Genomic DNA, 22,405 nt, shown 5'->3' with positions numbered 1-22,405 from the left:
ATCTCTTTATTCAACATTGTGAAATCAGACATTTCCACTGAATACGTCACGATCCTAATGATTTAGATGCATACAGATATTATATATTATATATTATATTATATATTATATTCATAAGTGTAATATGGTGTTTAAATTCCAGGCGACTGTCGGGTCACGGTTATCTTCTCTTTAGAGACTGAAACATCTTCATAAGCTCAATAACCTGAAGGTTAGAGCCCACAGAGGAACTAAGCTCCGCCCCCTCGGGACGTAGAGACAGAGAAACGTCTCTGGAAGTGGAAATGTCCTCGAGCACCTTGAGTTCCAGCAGCAAGTTGAAACGCTGTGAACTCTTCAGAGTGGAGCTTCCTGCTCGACCTTGGGACGCTGGTGAAAGAAGACGTCTCACCTCGGGGGACAAGTGATGAACTTCAGGGTGAAGACTTTCTCTCCTGTCGCTGGATGAAAATATAAAATACTGGAACCTTGGCTCCAATCAGATTGTTCTGTATTTTAAAAACACAAAATGAGTTCACTGAGATTGATCCACTGGTTTCTGGTTGGATTGAAGCTGCTCCCTGATCTCTGGAACACACACACACAGACACACACACACACACACACACACACTCACACACCCACACCCACACACACACACACACACACACACACACACACACACACACTCCCTGTGCTTCTCTCTGGTTCCTGCAGTTAACTCAATTAGTGAGATGCTGTTGTGAGAGGAGCAGCTGATCTCACCACTTAGAGAGGAGGAAGAACCAGGAGGAGGAACTAGAGCTCAACTGATAGAGACAACAAGTGGACCTGTGGCTGGACTACACACATATATACACACACACACAGTGTATATATATATATATATTTACAGTAAATGCATGTATATATATATATATATACGTAGATTATAGGACAAAGTAGGATAAAAGACCCACCATTAAAAATGACTGAACCAAATCAGTAGTTTCCTCTATAGACTCACATACTTCTAACATGTGTTTGTGTGTGTGTGTGTGTGTGTGTGGGTGTGTGTGTGTGTGTGTGTCTGTGTGCGTCTCCTCTGCAGCCTGTTCACCTGGTTTCTACGGTCACCGCTGCAGCCAGTCGTGTCCTCAGTGTCTCCACAGTGACGGAGCGTGTCACCACGTCACCGGACACTGTGAATGTCTCTCTGGATTCTTCGGCTCCCTCTGCAACCAAGGTGTGTGTCTGTGTGTGTGTGTCTGTCTGTGTGTGTGTTGGAGTAAAGTCGTATTATCTCAACATGACACCTTCTTACCCATGATCCCAGCAGCTGAGGTTGTTCAGGATCTGTTTCTTGTTCTCTGAACGCTCTGATGGACAGAGCAGTGTGTCACTCTCAAGCAACGCTCTGGAATGCCTCTGTCTCTGTAGCGACGCTCTGGAATGTCTCTGTCTCTGTAGCAAAGCTCTAGAATGTCTCTGTCTCTGTAGCGACGCTCTGGAATGTCTCTGTTTCTGTAGGGTCGCTCTGGAATGCCTCTGTCTCTGTAGCGACGCTCTGGAATGTCTCTGTCTCTGTAGCAAAGCTCTAGAATGTCTCTGTCTCTGTAGCGACACTCTGGAATGTCTCCGTCTCTATAGCGACGCTCTGGAATGTCTCCGTTCTGTAGCGACGCTCTGGAATGTCTCCGTTCTGTAGCGACGCTCTGGAATGTCTCCGTTCTATAGCCACGCTCTGGAATGTCTCCGTTCTGTAGCGACGCTCTGGAATGTCTCCGTTCTGTAGCGACACTCTGGAATGTCTCCGTTCTGTAGCGACGCTCTGGAATGTCTCCGTTCTGTAGCGACGCTCTGGAATGTCTCTGTTTCTGTAGCGACGCTCTGGAATGTCTCCGTTCTGTAGCGACGCTCTGGAATGTCTCCGTTCTGTAGCGACGCTCTGGAATGTCTCCGTTCTGTAGCGATGCTCTGGAATGTCTCCGTTCTATAGCGACGCTCTGGAATGTCTCCATTCTGTAGCGACGCTCTGGAATGTCTCCGTTCTGTAGCGACGCTCTGGAATGTCTCTGTTCTGTAGCGACGCTCTGGAATGTCTCTGTCTCTGTAGCGACGCTCTGGAATGTCTCCGTTCTGTAACAACGCTCTGGAATGTCTCCATTCTGTAGCGACGCTCTGGAATGTCTCTGTTCTGTAGCGACGCTCTGGAATGTCTCCGTTCTGTAGCGACGCTCTGGAATGTCTCTGTCTCTGTAGCGAAGGCTGAGACGAGTTAAAGATGAAACCTTGAGCGAGTTGTGCTTTTTGAACCGTTCCTCCTCTGAACCAGGTTCTGCTGAGCTTCAGCCGCTCTGCAGGTTAAACAGGTTTGTGCCGAGTGGAATTTGAAATCGAGCCGTGGAGGAGAAGGATGTGAAATATTCATCATCATTAAACATGAAGCCTTAGTTATGCCCTGTTCTACATTATCCATTCTGCTGCCCGCTGCATCTTTGAGGAGGCCCTCAGATAACTGGATGATAAATCAGATGCACCGGGCTTTTCAGCGCCGGCCCGGTTCCCTCTGTGCTGCAGAACCTTCTGTACTTAGGAGATTATTGACGGGTGAAGTTTCAGGGTGGGTTTCATCTGAGAGGGAAACCGCTCATCGGGGGTTTGTACCAGCTAATTGTTAAAAGAGGCAAAATAGGATTTCACCTCTTCAGCCGAGATGTCAAAGTTCAGTTCCCTTCTGTGACACAGCTGTGTACATGCACAGTGCACGTGAGCCGTCATGTGATCTGTGCTCTCAGATCAAAACGATTCCAAAACGTTCACGTGGACAAAACAGTTTAGAAGTATGAGGGGGCGGAGCCTGAAACTACTGGAAACTTTAACTTGAATAAAGAACATCAGAACACTGTTATGATTCATCCTCTGAGGAGCATGAACCAGAGAACGTGTCCAGTAGCTGATATTTCGTTTGCAGCCGAGGGGCTGAGTGACCTCAGTGCAGAGCCACGGTTAATATGAGGCAGGACTCCAGAGAGAGCCGAGCAGAGGAAGCTCTTCAGGGAGCAGGTCCCTCTCCTGCTCATTATCTTCACTGAGGCCTCCTGGTTCCATCCACACGTCCTGGTCCACCAGCTGCTGCTTTGATCCACACGTTACACACACTGCTCATATGTTGGTAACTGTTACGTTAGTGCAGCGCTTCATTAAAACTGGAATAATGATCTTTATCTGCTCATATTCACAGACACATCCTCTCCTGGGCTACACACAGTGGACACACAACTTATCAACACAATACACTTTATGCAACAGGAGGAAAATGCAGTAAAATCTGTATAGAAAAGTAATTTAAACTAACAGCTCATGTATTTATATTTAAGTGTTGTCTTATCCTAATTATTACTGTTAAATATTGCGATGCTTAATATTATATATATATATATATATATATATAAAATACTCTCAGCACTTTTTTAACCAGATCAACTCATTTGAAATAAACATGAACACTTCTCAGATTTTATTACATAATGTTTCATCTCACGTTAATTGACAATAATCATAAAACCCAGAGCACATTAAAACCTTATCAGAGCCCAAAGAATCTCTATCTCAATATGTTATCATCTTAACTACATTAGGTGAAATCTGAAAATAAAGAAGTGTTATTAGGTCCTGAAGCAGCAGGAAGTTCACGTCTCTAACACGATGGAGTGGAGAACAAAGTGGATCAGAAGCTGCTCACTGAGGAAACATCTGGTCCAGGGTTAGGAACCAATCACAGCCCTCGAATAGAAGAGATGAAATATAATAAAATAAACAGATAAAACACATTTTAACTTAAGAAATAACGTCTAAATAGGAGGATCAGAGATATTTGAGTGATTTAATTAATGTGCAGTTTGGAGATGATGTGAATTAACATGAGTTTTGAATGTTCCACTGAAGGAGAAGGTCACAGAAGATGAATCATCCTCATTTCCCAGTTTTTATTAACAAGCTTCCTGATGAGGCAAACAGATTTAAAATCTAATCTTCTTACAGTATTTCTCTTTACAATGGATTTTATTTCTTCTTAACATTCATTCCTCTGTCATCTTTCTTCCTTACATTCTGAGACTGAAGTTAAAATAGAGATTAAATATGATTTATTGATGTTTAAGTGCAATATTTAAATCCCATCAGCTCAAATAAGATGAGTTCAGATCAAAGATAAGAGCTCGTAACGTCTTCACGGATCCTGAGCGTTGGTTAAACCTCCGAGTCGCTCACTTCATGATGTTTCCAGAACAATATGAGCCGAGCTGGATTCATGTTTGTCAGATGGACTGAACAGTTTCATGGTTCCATTGAACCCAAGTCTCTGAAACCCTGAGAGTGTTTTCCTCATTCAGAGAACTACGATTGAGCCAAAGGTTCATCTTCATCCACAGACTGAGGAATAGAGTTTAGTTCCTTGTTGACTTTAATTCACAGAAACATTATGTGATGATGAATTTCCTCCATAATGATGAGCACCATTAAAAAGATGGTGAATCACAGATTTTAGATCATGACACTTTCTTACTGTGATGCTTTAACTTTTCATCAGCTCTTCATTTAGTGTCATAATGGAAGAATGTCATAAACACTGATGTGTGTCAGTGCTTCTGGTTCTCATGTAGAACCAGAAGCACTCTGCTCCACGTCCGATGATACAGACGTAGAACAGATGTATATTTCTATAAATGTTGCTGATGATCTTAATGTGCTGTTTACAGAACTGTGTTGTTTTGACCTGATATGCAGTGAGTTTGTAATGAATGTTGTGTGTCTGTGTCCCCCCCCCCCCACAGTGTGTCCCAGTGGGAGGTTCGGGAGCGCCTGTGCCGAGTCGTGCTCGTGCACCAACAACGGGACGTGTAATCCCATCGACGGCTCCTGTCAGTGCTTCCCAGGGTGGATCGGAGAGGACTGCTCCACACGTAAGGCCCTGATCTCTCTGTCCTCTCTCTGTCCTCTCTCTGTCCTCTCTCTGTCCTCTCTGTCCTCTCTCACACACTCCCCTCTCTCCCCTCTCTGTCCTCTCTGTCCTCTCTCACACACTCAACCTCTCTGTCCTCTCTCTGTCCTCTCTGTCCTCTCTGTCCTCTCTGTCCTCTCTCACACACTCCACCTCTCTGTCCTCTCTGTCCTCTCTGTCCTCTCTCTGTCCTCTCTGTCCTCTCTGTCCTCTCTCACACACTCCACCTCTCTGTCCTCTCTCTGTCCTCTCTGTCCTCTCTGTCCTCTCTCTGTCCTCTCTGTCCCCTCTGTCCTCTCTGTCCCCTCTGTCCTCTCTGTCCTCTCTCACACACTCCACCTCTCTGTCCTCTCTGTCCTCTCTCTGTCCTCTCTGTCCTCTCTCACACACTCCACCTCTCTGTCCTCTCTGTCCTCTCTCTGTCCTCTCTGTCCTCTCTCACACACTCCACCTCTCTGTCCTCTCTGTCCTCTCTCTGTCCTCTCTGTCCTCTCTGTCCCCTCTGTCCTCTCTGTCCTCTCTCACACACTCCACCTCTCTGTCCTCTCTCTGTCCTCTCTGTCCTCTCTGTCCTCTCTCTGTCCTCTCTGTCCCCTCTGTCCTCTCTGTCCCCTCTGTCCTCTCTGTCCTCTCTCACACACTCCACCTCTCTGTCCTCTCTGTCCTCTCTCTGTCCTCTCTGTCCTCTCTCACACACTCCACCTCTCTGTCCTCTCTGTCCTCTCTCTGTCCTCTCTGTCCTCTCTCACACACTCCACCTCTCTGTCCTCTCTGTCCTCTCTTTCCTCTCTGTCCTCTCTGTCCTCTCTGTCCTGTCTGTCCTCTCTATCCTCTCTCGTACACTCCCCCTCTCTGTCCTCTCTGTCCTGTCTGTCCTCTCTCACACACTCCCCTCTCTGTCCTCTCTGTCCTCTCTGTCCTCTCTGTCCTCTCTCTGTCCTCTCTGTCCTCTCTGTCCTCTCTGTCCTCTCTATCCTCTCTCGTACACTCCCCCTCTCTGTCCTCTCTGTCCTCTCTGTCCTCTCTGTCCTCTCTATCCTCTCTCGTACACTCCCCCTCTCTGTCCTCTCTGTCCTCTCTATCCTGGCTGTCCTCTCTGTCCTCTCTGTCCTGTCTGTCCTCTCTGTCCTCTCTGTCCTCTCTGACCTCTCTGTCCTCTCTGTCCTCTCTGTCCTCTCTGTCCTCTCTGTCCTCTCTCACACACTCCCCCTCTCTGTCCTCTCTGTCCTCTCTGTCCTGTCTGTCCTCTCTGTCCTCTCTGTCCTCTCTGTCCTCTCTGTCCTCTCTCTGTCCTCTCTGTCCTCTCTCACACACTCCACCTCTCTGTCCTCTCTGTCCTCTCTCTGTCCTCTCTGTCCTCTCTGTCCTCTCTATCCTCTCTGTCCTCTCTGTCCTCTCTGTCCTCTCTGTCCTCTCTGTCCCCACTCGTCGAGCGGAGACAACGGAGGGGACAGAACCTGGAGCCAGTTACTCCACCGGCTCTGACGCTAATTATCCATCGAACATTGAGCAGAGCGAGTCCGTCCCTCCATCACTTGAGAGGCTAATGAAGACTGTCCAGATGTCATGATGATGTCTGTCTGTGTGCCTGTTTGTTCATCTGTGTGTGTCTGTGTGTGTGTTTGTGTTGGCAGCATGTCCTCAGGGCTCGTGGGGCCCAGACTGCATCCACACATGTAACTGTCACAACGGAGCCCAGTGCAGTGCAGCAGACGGAGAGTGTGACTGCAGCGCTGGATGGACGGGACTCTACTGCACCCAGCGTACGTCTCTCTCTCTCTCTCACACACACAGACACACACACACAGACTCACACACAGACTCACACACACACACAACCACACACACACACACACACACACAGATCTAATGAGGGAAACACTGATACACACACTGGCTGCTGGAGGAGCTTGTTTCAACCTCTTGAAACTTCATCCCTACAGCTCCATCTGGTGGAAGATACTAAAACTGCATCTGTGAACACGACGTTCCCTTTCCTACCTTGCATCCTCGTTCCCTCGTTTCCTTCAAAGAAAACTCATTTCAGTCGATTCTGTAAATTATTTTTCTTTTTCTGGGTTTTATGAATATTTATTTTGTCGGCATCAGGTCTCAGGATTATCACAGGTGTTCCCACAGTGATGGAGGATCAATTATCATGTTATTAGTCTCATATTCCCAGTTTGTCTCATATTCCCAGTTTGTCTCACAGATGTTAAAAGGATCAACTTCCTGTTCTTAAAACCAACACGAGTCAAACAGAAACTCAGTGATCAGTGATGAAGCTCAGTCTCATGTGAGGATCCTCTCCCAGGACACACACATGCTGATGGAACTGAACACAACAACACAACAACACAACAACAGGACTCACTACATGTCGGGGATTCACAGTTGTTGTGTTGTGTTGTGTTGTTGCAGGTTGTCCAGCAGGTTTCTACGGCTCTCGGTGTGCGGAGGTGTGTCGCTGTCAGAACGGAGCCGACTGTGAACACATCACGGGACGGTGCTCGTGCAGGACGGGCTTCATCGGACAGAGCTGTGAACTCAGTGAGTGTGTGTCTGTGTGTGTGTGTGTGTGTGTGTCTGTGTGTCGTACCAACAGGTCGCAGCTTTTGTCCTTTTAGGTTTAAACAAAGTTTGTTACCAAGAAAATGTCTACACACTTATATATGAATTTAATTTGCAGGACAACTGAAGATGAACATAAACAGTAACTTCAAAAATGTTATGTTGAAGCAAATAAAACAATTTCAGTAGATTAATGAGAAATAATGATGATGAAACAATATTACAGCAGTTTAGAAAAGATTCATGTAATAAAAGTATTAATCAGAAGCAGATTTAACACGTTTGGAAACTTAGTGAGTTCCTGAGAAGCTTCACTGGACCATGAGACCTGAGTGTGTGGTGCACGAGAGTGAAGATCAGCTGCTTGATGACATCTCAATATTGAGATATTTAAATGCAGCTGTGTGTAACTGTACCTGTGATGTGTGTGTCTGTGCAGAGTGCCCTGCGGGGACCTTCGGGTATGGCTGCCAGCAGTTGTGTGAGTGTCTGAACAACGCAACCTGCGACTACGTGACGGGGACCTGCTACTGCAGCACCGGCTTCAAAGGGATCCGCTGCGACCAGGGTGAGAGCTAATGGCTGCTGGGGGGGGCTCACTGCTTCTGTCTGTTCTGCTTCAGATGAATCACAGACACTGAGATGACAGGAGGAATCAGAGAGAGAGACCGGACCGATGTCTTCTTCACTTTCACTTCATCTGAACTGTTCTTCTCTGATTCAACATTTAGTTCTTAGTGAAGATCTCAGTAGATTTGAGTTTGTTCTCTCTTAAAGGAAACAGGTTCTTTACTCAGGCTGATCCTTTTAATTAGTGTCATGACTGTAAAAAGTGAAGCTGCTTTAAAGTTATGAACAAACATCATGTCCTCATCGTGTCCATCGCTGCAGCTCCTCTTTCAGCCTCTGTCTCAAACTCTTGGTCTTAGCTCCTGTCCCTTTAAGACGCCTTTATACACACGTCGCTGCTGATTGGACGACACCTCTGACACTCCCTTGTTGATCCAGAAACTGAATCAAGTCATTAGGAGATGATTGAATGTGGCCCTGGCTTCGTTAGGGGGCGTGTCTTATGCATCATGACATCACATGACCTCATGATGACGTGGAACTACGCTCCAGACGTTCTCCTTTAATTTAAAAAAACTTTAAAACAAACTAGAGGAAGAAACATCAGAAGCTGATTCAGATGTTTTGTTATGAAAGCGTCAGGTTTCACTTCCTGCTTTAGAGGCTGAAGGTTTCTGATTGGTCAGGTGATGTACACGCCCTGTGTCCCTCAGCTGCTCTGATGATGGAGGAGCTGAACCCCTACACCAAGATCAGCCCGGCGCTGGCGTCCGAGCGCCAGTCGGCCGGCGCCGTCCTGGGCGTCGTCTTCCTGCTGCTGCTCATCGTGGCCATGCTCGGCCTGGGGGTGTGGTTCCGCTACCGGCAGAGAGAGAAGGGTCACCACGTGCCCAGCGTCACCTACACCCCCGCCCTGCACATCAACTCCACAGACTACTCCCTGTCCGGTGAGTCGCTGCTTGACTTCCTGCCCCCCCCCCCCCCCCCCCCCCCCCTCTTTGTACTTTCAGGTACCGAACGAGGACGATTCACACGATCAAGGCTCTGATTGGTTGTTTGGATTATTTATTGAAGTGTTAAAAACTGTCTGCTGTCAATCACAGGGAATCTAACCCTTGAATATTCAGTTTCCGGTTGATGAAACATTTTGGAACTTGAACCAGTTTGAACTTGATTAATGTCGTGAACATGATGATTGAGGTGATTCAGATTCTTCCAGCTGCTCATCGTACCGACGCCTCGTCACTCTCATTGATTAACCCCTTGTGTGAGTCACGTGCAGCGGGTGCGTGCACATGCATGTGTGTGTGTTGTCGTGTTGTGAGATTGTGTGTTGATGTGCTGACAGCAGGGCTGCAGTGCACAGGCCTGCTCTCCTCTGCAGACTCCTCCCCCAGCAGCAGCTCGGTCGGCCGCTGCTTCTCCAACCCGAGCTACCGCACGCTGGGGCCCTGCACGTACACCGCGCACTACGCCACGCCCCACAAGAGGGCCGCCGCCAAGGTGGGTCCCCCCCCCCTGCACAGAGGTCCACCACTGACTGTTAGGGTTAGGGTAGGGGGTCCGGGGGTTAGGGGGTGAGGGGGTTATCTGAGGCGCTGTGCTTTTTAAATATGGACAAAATAACAATTCTCATTTAATTCTAACTTCTTCCTGGATGAGAGGAGCTGCCTCACAGAACAAACAGATCTCTGCTGTGAGGTGTTAAGCTCAAGCAGCTGAAAGGAAGTAAAGACTTCTTCCTGTGACTCGGCCACAGAACTCAGATTCTACTGTTGATCCAGACGCATCACACATTTGATTTTTTTATCAAATCTGAGGAATAAGAATCAAACTCCTGCTCGTTTCCTCGTCTGTTGTGTGAAGTCTGTGGTTTTCTGATGTGTTGTTTCCAGATGAAGACGAAGCGGCGCCACAGGAACAGCGCCCCCGAGTGGGGAGCCTACTGTAACCTCAGCGATCTGGGTCAGTGCAGCACGTTTCAGAACCACTGTGAAGATCCTCTGAGGTCAGGGGTCAGTGACGGAGCTCCTCCCTCTCTTCTCCCTAAAGGTGTTTACTGCATCGACCGGCGCTACAGCCACCACCTGGAGCCGCCGCGCTACAGAGGTACCACCGCCCCCCCCCCCCCCGAGCCCTGCACCAACCCCCTGCTCCAATCACAGTCCTCAGCCAATCACTGCCCTCTCTTCATGTTGCTTCTCCACTGTTTTATAGCGACTTACAATAAAGGCCGGCGCATGGTTCTGCAACTGCGGCTGCAGCTTTTCATGCATTTGTATCGATGGACTCGTTTTAATTTATGGTTCTCCAAGGGTTGCACGTGTTGCGAAGCAATTCACCGGCAGAACACTTTTTTGTCACAGACGACCTTAGACACGCCTTCTTTGTGTGTGGCAGTCTTCTAAATCGTCCGTGGTTTCTGCCGGTATCATGTGGCATGAAACTGGAAATGAGACTCTGGAAAGGAAGTAGTTAGCAGACCAATCCCAGCCTTGCGGGCTGTGTGAGGCTTGCGTAGCTTTGTCGTATAGTTAATATAAATTGGGCAACGCATGCAAGAGCCCCTTGCATTCCCCTTCTTGCATGTCTCTGAAAACGCAGACGCATGCGCCAGCCTTAAGTGCATCAGCCCCAAGGGTTTCTGATCTCACACACTGTGTTATCCACACATTGTGTTATCCACACATTGTGTTATCCACAGCAGCAGCAGAGTGTCAGTGTGTTTTCTTTATTAGTGACATCACTGCTGTCCCATGAAGTCGCTCTTCACCTCACTAACGAACACCTCGATGTCAGTGTCAGAAAGTTTCACTTCCTCTTCTCATCACTTGATGCAGTGACTCCGTCAGGACTCACGGTGGAAGCCCATTGGTCAGCAGCATCATTTAATTGCGTTCAGGTGTACGTGCGCACGGTTTTATAAATCAGAATCAGCTTTTGCGTACGCCATTTCCGGCTTTTGCTCGTGCACACACTTTTAGTAAGAATCCTACGCACTCTTTTATAAATCTGACCCCTGAGCTGTAGAGTGAATGATGTTGTTTTGTGTTGATCATCGATGTGAGAAGGTTCCAGGTGAAGAAATAGATTTGACCTCAGAAACCTTTGCACCATATTAACCTTGTGTTGATTGTGTTGATTGTGTTGGTTGTGTTGATTGTGTTGGTTGTGTTGGTTGTGTTGGTTGTGTTGGTTGTGTTGGTTGTTTGCTCACATGTGTGTTTGTGTCCCTGCAGGAAGAACCCGACTCCTCTGTCCTCGTCCTGCTGAGCTCGTCCTCCTGTGTTGACCTTGACCCTTTGACCCCTCAGAGACTCTCTCCTGCTCCTGAATGCTGAGCTTCTCTCTCTGACCCTGAACTGCTCCTTGTTGATGCAGCTTCACCTCTGTCCTCCATCTTGACTCTAACATGTTTGATCCTGAACGTTCTCCCTGTTTTCTACAAATCTCATGAAAAGTCAAAACCCATCAGTTGATCTGTGACGAGGAGAAACTGACTCGTCTCCTCATTGTGAGAAAGTGAAGAACTGTTGGTTTCTGTCGTGGATTTGTTGTAGATGAAGACAAAGTGTCTTCAAGTGTCCACAGCCTCAGATCATACAGGTCATGATGGTAACCACTGTTATCCCAGGATGCTCGTTTCATTCACACTTTGCAGGAAACGAAGAAATGGGAATTAATAATAACTTTATTATTGTAGCACTTTTCAATTCACGTAATAAAGTGCTTCACAACTAATACTATGAAATCCAGAGGGTAAAAACCACAGATACAGATCATAAAGATGATATGATATGATATGATGTGATATGATATGATGTGATATAATATGATATGATATGATATGATATGATATAATATGATATGATATGATGTGATATGATATGATGTGATATGATATAATATGATATGATATGATATGATGTGATATGATATGATGTGTGATATGAAATGTGATCAGACGGTGGAGGCTGGTTCGTTTCAGCTTCCAGACTCTTTGAGAATCTTTATGTTTTTATCATTTTGAAAAGGTCTCGTACTTTTCACGGTCTGCAGAGAAACACTTCATCAATCTGAATTCTGACGTTTTATCATCAGCAGCATTTTAACTTCAGAGTTTAGAACCTTCTCTTCCATCGTTCACACACAGCATGAATCCTCTGGTTCTTCCCGTGTGCGTGACGCGTGTGCTTCCTGTGTTCCGTGTGCAGACTACATGAAGGGCTCCTTGTCCAGCACCTGCTCCCTCAACAGCGAGAACCCGTACGCCACCATCAACGACCCCCCCGCCCTCTGCAAGCACTCTGAGAGCAGCTACGTGGAGATGAAATCCCCGACTCGCCACGACCACGTGACGCACTGCTGCTCCGCCGCCATCATCACCACGGCCACCGCGGCTCCCGCCAAGAACGTGTACGACATGGGTACGATCAGGATCCTGTCCTCAGGGGTCCTCGTTGGTTTGTTGTGTTTGTTTCTCACGTCCAATTGTGTTTAAATGTTTAAATGTTTCACAGGAGCTGCTTCATGTTGAGAAGTTTCCAGCTCCTGCTCAGAAGAACCTCAGTTCCACTGACGAGCCTCGTTTGAAGTTCACAGAATAAACTGATCAGAACTTCCAGCGGTGGTGTTTCCTCAGGTTCCACCAGGAGATGTTCACCTGTTCAGTTTCTTTATGGTATCGTCCCTATTCGTCTCTTCATGGTGGAAGTTATGAAGAGATAGAATCTTTCAAACGCGTCTGATGGGTGTAGCAGCTGTGTCTCAGTTCAGGGTCTGAATCCAACTGGTTTGTGGAGGATTTCTATCTGTGTCACCAGCGGGGGTTTGGTTTAACCCTCGTTCTGACTGGTGCTTGGTGACTTCCTGCCGGGGGGGGGGGGCATGAGTCCTGGTGGAGAATAATCTGCGTGTTTGAAACCACGTTGAATCGGTTTTAGAAACGATCAGGGATCAAATCCAGCCTCAGTTGAGGTTCAGTGAAAGAAGTTGATTAACAAACGGTTTCCTCTCTAGAATCTGAAGATAGTGAAAACCTCTCTTCACCCTGGAGCCTCTTTGAGCCTCGGGGACGATGAGCTTCTCCTTTCTGAAGGAACTTCTAGGTCGTGGACACACACTCATACATATCAGTCCTGTCAGTATGTGGATGTGTTCATCAGGATCCAGTCTTTCTCTTTGTCTCTTAACGAACGTCAGGACAAATTCCTGGATCTGCTCCTTTGTCCAGATCAGGTCAAAGTTCAGGTCCTGCTGATCCACACGTTTATTTACAATCTGTCCTGAAGGTTTAATCTTAGACGTATATAACGTATTAATATTATAAATTCACCTCATCAACACGACTTATATTTATTGTCTCCCCCCCCCCCCCCCGCCTCTCTCTCTCTCTGCCCCCCCTCAGAACCGACCATCAGCATCATCCAGGGACCCGGTGGTGTGGTGGTCCCGCTCGGTTTCCCTCAGAACCCGTACGACCTGCCCAGGAACAGTCACATCCCCGGACACTACGACCTGCTGCCTGTCCGTCACAGCCCCCCCCACAGCCACAGCCCCCCCCTGCCCGGCAGCCCCACCAGCTCCCTCCTTTAGACCGCACCCCCAAAAACATGGCGGACCAGATCTCCGCCCATTTCCCCCGTGAACCAGGAAACTGTGAAGTGGGACAACAGGAGAAGATCAGTTCAGTTTGTGATGAGGACTAATATTCATTTATTTATTTGTGTGTGTGTGCGATCTTATCAGTGTATTATATCTGAACTGTTTGTGTGGTGAACAGACGGAGGAATAAACACACACACACACACAGGTTCACACGTTTTCTCTGGAAGATGCTGATCTGGTCTTTTTGGATCCGACCCGGTTCAGAAGAGTCCGGACAAAGAGCTGCTGGTTTGAGATGAAGTGAACATCTGGACCAGTGCAGGGACATTAAGAACATCTGGAGAGGAGACGTTCATCACTCCAAAGGACTGGAAGTATGAAGAGCACAGGAGCTGCTCAGATTCACTCTGTACATTTCTGGTATTTTTACACATGGTTTCTTATTTGCTGTTTACATATTTAAGATCCTGCCGGGGGGTCCTCGCTTCTCTCTGAAAAATGATCTTTTTGTATGTAGTGTAGACAAAGTTGTGTATTGGATGTACACTTAGTGTACACTTGTGATTATTATTGTGGTTTTCTTCTGTTGTGTTAAGCTTATTACACCTGCATGCCAAAGATTATTCAAGTTAAATAGTTATCCAGAAATACCCTTTTGTCCTTTAGAGCTAAAAACTGATTATTATTGTCTGACTTGGAAACCGGCTCTTATTTGAAACAGGGTTTTATTTTGGCGTTTCAACTTCCTCCACATCTCTGACTCCATGTTTTTCTAATCACGTCATTACAGATATGAACAACATGAAATGAGGGAAATCCTTTTTAACTTTCCATCGACACGCGGGTCAGTTTGATGCGTTTCCACTGAAGCAATAACCGACATGTTGACAATCAGACGTTAACGGTTCGATTCCTTTGCTTCCTCTTCTTCCTCTTCTTCCTCTTCTTGTCGTTTCTTCATCTTCGATCCAAACAATCGTTTCAGCTGCAGAAGATAAATCATGTGTCGGTTTTTGTTTCCAGCCTGAAACTCAATAAAGTTGTGATTGATCAGAGGAGTCCAGTTCTGTCCTGTTACGCATTATTAAGAAGATTTAAAAAGTGTTTTATCTGCATGAGACAAATACTGGAAATGTTTCCCAGAGAAAGTGTTTACAAATAAAAAAGCCCTGAATCAATGTGAGTGTTACAGAAAACTGTAAAGATGTATCTACGTTTTGTAAATACAGGAAGTATTAGACCAGATATGAATATAAGTAGTTCCAGCTACACTTTGAAGGGACAAAATAATCACAACCCCGGTCAACACAACACAACCCGGTTTGAACTAACATCACAGACACTTTAACGTTGTTCTAACACAAACTGACCTTCACACGTCCTGAAGGACACGCACTGATCTGCAGTTCTCACTGTTGTGATAGTGAAGTGTGTGTTCGGGTTCTGGTTCTGTCTGTAAAACGATTGTAACCTGACAATCTGTATATTATTAACTTCTAATTGAAAAGTTTATTCGTTTCATTTACAACTGAACTTTTATTGTCACTCGACCCGAGGGAGCGACTCCTACGACCAGGGAATCCATTGGACCAATAAACAGAACTCAGATGAAACAAGTAGAGTCCAGGCTCGTGTAAAGGTTTATGACTGGTGCGCTTTATTAAGATGAACTGATAACTTAAGATATAGACACAATTGTACAATTTATCAATCTGTACAAAACATAAAACCATTCCTTTTGACCCCCCTCACATTTAACCTTCCAGATTCATTGAAATGACAGAATTTCACTCTTACATGTTTACACTGGAATTACAGTCAGTTATAGAATATAGTAAAAAAAAAGAAATAATCAAAACACACTTCTTAAAAAAAACACGGAACAATGGAGGTACGAGAAGCAGGATCAGGAACCTGCTTCAGAAGAAAGGAATCACTTTGTCCACAGCAGCTGGAGTCTGGAGTCTGGAGTCTGGAGCGGCTCGGCCTGTTCAGGAAACGCCACGGGCTCTGCCGGCCCGGCTCACACACCCCAGAGCAGCCGGCCCGGCTCACACACCCCAGAGCAGCCGGCCCAGCTCACACACCCCAGAGCTGCCGGCCCGGCTCACACACCCCAGAGCAGCCGGCCCGGCTCACACACCCCAGAGCAGCCGGCCCGGCTCTCACACCCCAGAGCTGCCGGCCCGGCTCACACACTCCAGAGCTGCCGGCCGCCCTCTGCCTCTACACACACACGCTCAGGCATCGCTACGTCTGCTAACACCATCACACACGGACACGGCTACACAACCTGGAGTCAACAGAGCACGCTCCCGGGGTTCTGACGAGAAGGTGGCGAGCGGCGGGAGGACACGCCCCCCTCGCCAGCCAAGCCACGCCCGCAGCAGAGTTCATGGACAGTAATGAACATGTTAGATACATAAGGCGATGCAACATGGGAGTTGCAGTCATACAGAAAGCCATGCATTGTGTTGAAGTCAGAGGCAGCTCGGTGTATGTAGGCTTCACGTGACAGGGACGAGGCAGGATGACGGGGGGGTGGTAGCGGGGGAATGAGAGACAGGGACGAGCGGTGGGGGGGGGGGGGCACTGAGACCAGACGCTGGTGAGAGTCAGCTCAGTCTCAAGTCCTTCGTCTGAAGACTTCAGGAAAGACTCTGGAGACTCGAGCTCCACAGAACTAAACACCATCTGGGTCGTGAACAGTGGAACCTCCGAGGTCCATGTTCTCCCTGTGAGTCAATCTAACCCGGGACCGGGAGGCGTGTTTACTAGATCCACTATTAAGGTTCAGTGCAAGATCTTGACACGTTTACGCTCATGAAATCCAACCTGCGTGCTCAGTGCGTCCCAGCCACTCGTCTGTGGATCCATGCAAACAGAACTAACCTACTGGAGATGTTGGACTATAGTGTTATCGAGTTTCAGAGGAATGTCAAAGGAGAATACTTCAGCTGTGTCTTTCCTTCATTTGCTAAAGAAGTGCGCTAAGGGGAAAAGATCCGAACATCCATGTGCTAGTTTCTGCATAGTTGTAGTCATGTGAAGAAGATGCATTCTCTTCTGTTGGGCAGGACGGCCTGACGAGTGTCTCCAATCAGGACGTCCTTCCACACGGAGACTGACAGGAGGACGACAGGGACATCCCAACGCACAGGGGTCGTGTTCAGAGTCCAGATCTTTAGCTTTATAAAAACAAGCAGCACAGCAGAGGGCCGGCTGACCTCTGACCTCTGACCTCTGACCTGCCGCCGGCAAACCCGAGCTCCACAAAGCAAAAGATTCTACGTGTCACTAGCGTCATATTCACAGCGATCAGATCCATGATACTACCAGAGCCCACGTCTACACTGTGCCCGATAAATCCACGAGTTTCAAAACAGTACATTGCACTAAAGAGGGGGGGGGGGGGCTAAAATGACAGGAGAAGCTTGTATATAGGGAAACACTGAAGAGCAACTCGGATGTGCTTTAAAGTCATATATACCTAATATCAGATATGATAGGAGACAGTGGAGAATCAAGCGGAGCAGAAAGGAAACGAGTCACATTCATAGATTAAGACATTTTGTGACGTGTCAGCGCTTCTACAGTAATGAAATCTAAAGTGAGATGAACTGCTCGCTGCCTGCAGACACCTAAAGACAGAGGGCTCTGCTGGGGGGGGCCACCCCACGCGGTTACTTCTTCTTATACTGGGATATATTCACCTAGGGCAGGGGGGGGGGGGGGTGGGGGAGGCAGGTGCAGAGCGGGGGGGACGAGCCACAGTGACGAGGCCGCGACCCGAACTCCACGACTCACGGTGCACCAAGGCAGTCTATTTTCTGAGGGAGGGGAGGGGGGGGTGAGCCAGGAGCTGGGGGAGGGGGGGTGGGAGGGAAGGGGGGGGGGGTAGCAGCAGCCTACCGCGGCCGGGCTAGATGTTCTGACAGCACTGCATCTTTGGTTTGTTCTCAGTGGGCTGCACCTGGATGTTCACCACGTTGTTGCTCGGGGACATGTCGCTCTCCTGGCGCTCGGACATCTGCTTCTGAGACACGATACGGTAGATCTCTGAGGGGGGGGGAGAGGGAGGAGGTTACCTGAGGCACTGCTGTGTGTGTGTGTGTGTGACATCATCACAGCTGAGGCCAGCACACTGGTCATGTGATGAGACTGTGAGGTAATGATCTAAACTCCTCTCTCACTTCCTAACAGCAGCTTCCTGTGATCTACAGAGAAACTCATCGAACAGTGAATGAAGCTCGTCCCCCTGAGGACGAGCTGTCCTCAGGGGGACGAGCTGTCCTCAGGGGGACGAGCTGTCCACACCACATGATGTCATAAAGATGAGGACTTCTCCCTCTGATGAGCCTCATTAAATCAGCAGCTCGGAGCATCGACAACACAACGGCAACAAGACGCTTCCTCAATGAATGTCAAGTCTGTTGATTACACACAGACACACACAGAGAAATACACACACACACACAGAGAGAGACACACACCTGTCAGAATGGTCTGGAAGGCCGTCTCAACGTTGGTGGAGTCCAGAGCCGACGTCTCCAGGAAGGACAAACCGTTCTTCTCTGCAGGACAAGTAGAGCAACAGGTCACGTTAACCATTCATCAGATGGGTCACATTCCAGAGGGTTCCACTCGTTAGACTGAACCATCTCCCTCAGACTGAACCATCTCCCTCAGACTGAACCATCTCCCTCAGACTGAACCATCTCCCTCACACTGAACCATCTCCCTCAGACTGAACCATCTCCCTCAGACTGAACCATCTCCCTCAGACTGAACCATCTCCCTCAGACTGAACCATCTCCCTCAGACTGAACCATCTCCCTCAGACTGAACCATCTCCCTCACACTTCACTTCACTGCATCAAATTACAATTATAAGAAATACAGGGGAGTCCGCTCATGTGATAATCAAAGAATTCATAAATCATCATCTAGAAAAATGAATACAAGTTTATTTGAAACTGTTTGAATCATTTCAGAGGAAGATCCAAAACTCTGAATGATTTCCTCATTCTCATTTAATTCATGTTTAGAAAACACTTTTTGTGGTTTTAGACGGATAGTGGAAATATGAAGTTTTGTGTTTTTGATATGATCTTTGTCCAAAGACTTCCTGGTGAATTGAAAATGAGATCTAGAGGCGGGGGGGGGGGGGTGTTACCAGCGAACGCCCGGGCCTCGTCGGTGGGCACCGCCCTCAGGTGGCGCAGGTCGCTCTTGTTCCCCACCAGCATGATGACGATGTTGCTGTCGGCGTGGTCCCTCAGCTCCTTCAGCCAGCGCTCCACGTTCTCGTAGGTCAGGTGCTTGGCGATGTCGTAGACCAGGAGAGCGCCCACCGCCCCGCGGTAGTACCTGGGGGGGGCCACAGGACACACTTTCATACAGAGCTGTGTCTGACAGGGACGGTTCATATTAACAACACACAGACACAGATTCAGACCTGTGTGTGTGTGTAGCATCCTGACCCCCCCGACCGTCTCCTCTGTACTCACGCTGATGTGATGGCCCGGTAGCGCTCCTGTCCGGCCGTGTCCCAGATCTGGGCCTTCACCGTCTTGCCGTCCACTTGGATGCTGCGTGTGGCGAACTCCACGCCGATGGTGCTCTTACTCTCCAGGTTGAACTCGTTCCGGGTGAAGCGGGACAGCAGGTTACTCTTCCCCACGCCAGAGTCCCCGATGAGGACAACTGGAGGACACGAGGGACAAACAGGATATAAGGACTTAAACGTTTTACACATGTTACAGAGGGTTAGTGATGAACTTCCTGTCAACAACTACACTGTTCTTTAGTTTGAATCTTTATATCATGACTGTGTTCTAACAGATTTCACACCAATCAGATCTGTATATTATTAATTTATGTATCGAGCATCTTTCTGCTGCTCATCAACAAACCTGTCGGCCCAGTTATTATAAATCAGGTGAAATACCTGATGACTAACAAATTCATTATTTAACTTTTCAGTCATCAAACAAACTGGTGAGTGTTTTCAGATTTAATGTATTTTCACAGAAAACTGAATTTTTGGGACTAGGAGACAAACTAAAGAACAGACGTCACCTTGACCCTCAGGAAACTGATGAACTGTTATTTTTCACTGTTTTGAGTTTTTAGGAAATATTTTGAAAACTATTTATCTTTGAGATTTGAGCCTCTTCAAAGAGAAAGGACTGATTTAAAGACGTCACCTTCAGCTCAGTCAAATCTTTATGTTTCACGGACTCAAGGATTAATCAATAAAGTGTTTCATCCAATGACAGAAGTCATCACTGATGAAAGGCAGTTATTTAATTGATATATTGTGAATTAAAGCCTTGTAGCATTCTGAATGGATTTATTAATATGTCTGCTGGAGCATTGAATGTGTTTGTTATGAAGATGGTTTATATTCTAACTTTTACATTTAAATGATTCAAACTAACTTCTTAAGGTTTGCTGCTGAGCTGGTTCAGAACCAGATGTTCCTCATGTGTGAAAACACACATCTGTAATAAAGTGTTCAGTCATCTAACGGATTCATCTGCTGCTCATTCTGTGCAGGTGTAAATATAAACACGTGAGGCTCGTGAAGTCCCGAGCTGCTCGTGGATCAGTTCTCACTGTAACGTGTTGATTTGATCTCACTGACATTCAGTTTGTTTACTTCATTTCCTCTGAGCTTTGTGTTTTTTAACATTATCTCTAAAGCCAGCTAACACTTAGCATTAGCCTGTAGCCCAGTGACCCGCAGTCCACTGGTTATAACGGGTGTCCGGTCCAGGTGATAGTCGGACCCGGACCGGACCTCATGCTGATAACGTGATAACGGTGAACATTAGGTGTGTCCGCCCGCCGCAGCTAGCAGCTAGCGGCTAGCGGCTAACGGTCGTGTCGCCCGGTGACTGAACCGGAACCGAGCCGAGCCCGCGGCTCCTGGTTCGGATGGAGATCGACGTGTGGTTTGAATCCCAATGAACGCGATGACACGGACCCGCCGCTGAAACGCGATCCGGGACAAAGGTGGACGTTAGCCTGGCAGCAGTCAGCTGGCCTGTTAGCATCCGAGCTAACCCGGATCGGGACCAGAGCTGCAGGTTTACCTTTGAACAGATAATCATACTCGTCATCTCTGGTCCCCATCGTCCTGCTGAGTCACGGTCCGGCCGAGGTGCGATGGTTCGAGGGAGGAGGAAGATCTGCGCTGGTTCTGGTCCAACGGGATCTGTTTAGAACTCCACTTCCGTAACTTCTTCTTCTCTGGCAGCCTGGAGGCGACACAACACAGCACCCCGACATCTAGCGGCCAGGAGAGGAACTGCCCAGCCTCTTATAGTGGAGACCGAGAAAAGGTTGAACAACATACACACAAATACACATGAACACGTATACACAAATACACACAGACACACGAACACACAAACACAAAACCGATCACATGATGTGATAAATACATAATTTAGAGTTAGTTAAGGATATATATGTTTTATAAACTCCCGGTCGTAGAAATGTTGTTGTTACATCTTATATTGATTTATATTTATTTTAGTCATCTTCCTAACTTTACCTTGGAAACAACTACTGCAATCTGTCTGTCCCACTGTCTGTCTGTCTGTCTGTCTGTCCGTCTGTCCATCTGTCTGTCCGTCTGTCTGTCTGTCCCACTGTCTGTCTGTCCATCTGTCTGTCTGTCCATCTATCAGGAACTGACTCTGTCAAACATTTCTTATCCTGAAGTCACAAAGAACTGAGACGGGCTTGAAAATGAAGTGAAATCATCATGTTGAGACAAGTGTCTCCACAAAATAACACAAACTGTTCAACACAACAAGCCTAAAATGTCCATTGTCTTCAGTCATCAATCAATCAATCAAATTGTATTTGTATAGCCAATATTCACAAATCAAAATTCATCTCATAGGGCTTTAACATGGTGAGACATCCTCTGTCCTTCACCCTCAACAAGAGTCAGGACAAACTGCTAAAAACCCTTTAACAGGTACAAATACGTAGAAACCTCAGAGACACATGTGAGGATCCGTCTCCCAGGACGGACAGAAGTCAACAGATGTCAAGTGAAGGAAACATCATCAAGATAAAGGTTTTAGCAGCATTGATGAGGGTAGACATCTTGAAGGATAACTTCAACACTTTATATCAAGCATCCTGCTGCAATCATAGTCTATGGTCATATTTCAGGACATCATCTCTCAGACACTTTCTGTCCCTTGTCTCTGCTGTGAACCTCCCATCATCAATTACTTCCCAGCATGCAGCTGTTCCCAGAGGCCAGATACAGTCTCCCCCTGGTGGTTGTTCTGAGGTGGTGGTCGAGAATCTTCATCTATGTTTGTATAAAACGTCCTCGGGTCAGTTTTCTATTAAATATGGTAAAATGTTTATGAAACAGTTTCCTCAGAGACTTAAAGATGCTCTGCTCTTCATCGACTCTTCTTCATACTGTAAATGTCTCATTCACTTTTCTTCTGCTGGTTTCCATTATGTCAAACTGGTGATTTTGTTCTTTTACCTGCACCAAGGACGAGATGTTTCCACCAGTTTGTTTGAAGAGGAAAGAAAAGCTGAGTCATGATTCCAGTGAAGTCGGTGGAAGGATGTTTATTGAGCATTAAAGCAGAGACAAGTAGAAACAGAACTTTTCTTTCTGAGATGTTTTTCTTCTCGTTACATCTGGTTTGT

The 22,405-nt window shown here is 47.2% G+C and overlaps 2 protein-coding genes across 2 annotated transcripts in view; one reads left to right on the top strand and one right to left on the bottom strand.

Annotated features, from left to right (window-relative positions):
• LOC133957262 (multiple epidermal growth factor-like domains protein 11) overlaps window positions 1-15,043 on the top strand; it is a 67,544-nt gene extending 52,501 nt beyond the window's left edge. Inside the window, exons 14-21 of the mRNA XM_062392756.1 lie at window positions 1,070-1,204; window positions 4,794-4,922; window positions 6,595-6,723; window positions 7,382-7,510; window positions 7,971-8,099; window positions 8,815-9,048; window positions 12,316-12,528; window positions 13,509-15,043. Of these exons, the coding sequence (XP_062248740.1) occupies window positions 1,070-1,204; window positions 4,794-4,922; window positions 6,595-6,723; window positions 7,382-7,510; window positions 7,971-8,099; window positions 8,815-9,048; window positions 12,316-12,528; window positions 13,509-13,696 (1,286 nt within the window). The 3' untranslated portion in view covers window positions 13,697-15,043. The remainder of the gene's footprint in view (window positions 1-1,069; window positions 1,205-4,793; window positions 4,923-6,594; window positions 6,724-7,381; window positions 7,511-7,970; window positions 8,100-8,814; window positions 9,049-12,315; window positions 12,529-13,508) is intronic.
• A 299-nt stretch (window positions 15,044-15,342) lies between these two features.
• Window positions 15,343-20,997, bottom strand: rab11a (RAB11a, member RAS oncogene family). Its single transcript, XM_062386905.1, has 5 exons — window positions 20,809-20,997; window positions 19,219-19,414; window positions 18,885-19,078; window positions 18,202-18,282; window positions 15,343-17,767 (listed from the first exon to the last, which is right to left on the bottom strand). Exons 1-5 carry the CDS (start codon window positions 20,846-20,848, stop codon window positions 17,631-17,633), a joined length of 648 nt encoding a protein of 215 aa, XP_062242889.1. The 5' UTR covers window positions 20,849-20,997; the 3' UTR covers window positions 15,343-17,630.
• Window positions 20,998-22,405: the final 1,408 nt, after the last annotated feature.

This window comes from Platichthys flesus, chromosome 1 (genome assembly GCF_949316205.1).
Source record: "Platichthys flesus chromosome 1, fPlaFle2.1, whole genome shotgun sequence".
NCBI classification, from domain to species: domain Eukaryota; kingdom Metazoa; phylum Chordata; class Actinopteri; order Pleuronectiformes; family Pleuronectidae; genus Platichthys; species Platichthys flesus.
The sequence above is the reverse complement of the archived record's forward strand: the minus strand, read 5'-3'. Positions and strand labels throughout refer to the sequence as shown.

Excerpts from the sequence above, each read along its gene's own strand:
- rab11a (XM_062386905.1), bottom strand. The coding sequence starts at position 20,848 with ATGGGGACCAGAGATGACGAGTATGATTATCTGTTCAAAG. Across the intron at positions 18,283-18,884 it reads CGAGGCCCGGGCGTTCGCTG|AGAAGAACGGTTTGTCCTTC; the intron begins GTAACACCCCCC and ends CTTGTCCTGCAG. Across the intron at positions 17,768-18,201 it reads CTTCCAGACCATTCTGACAG|AGATCTACCGTATCGTGTCT; the intron begins GTGTGTGTCTCT and ends CCCCCCCCTCAG.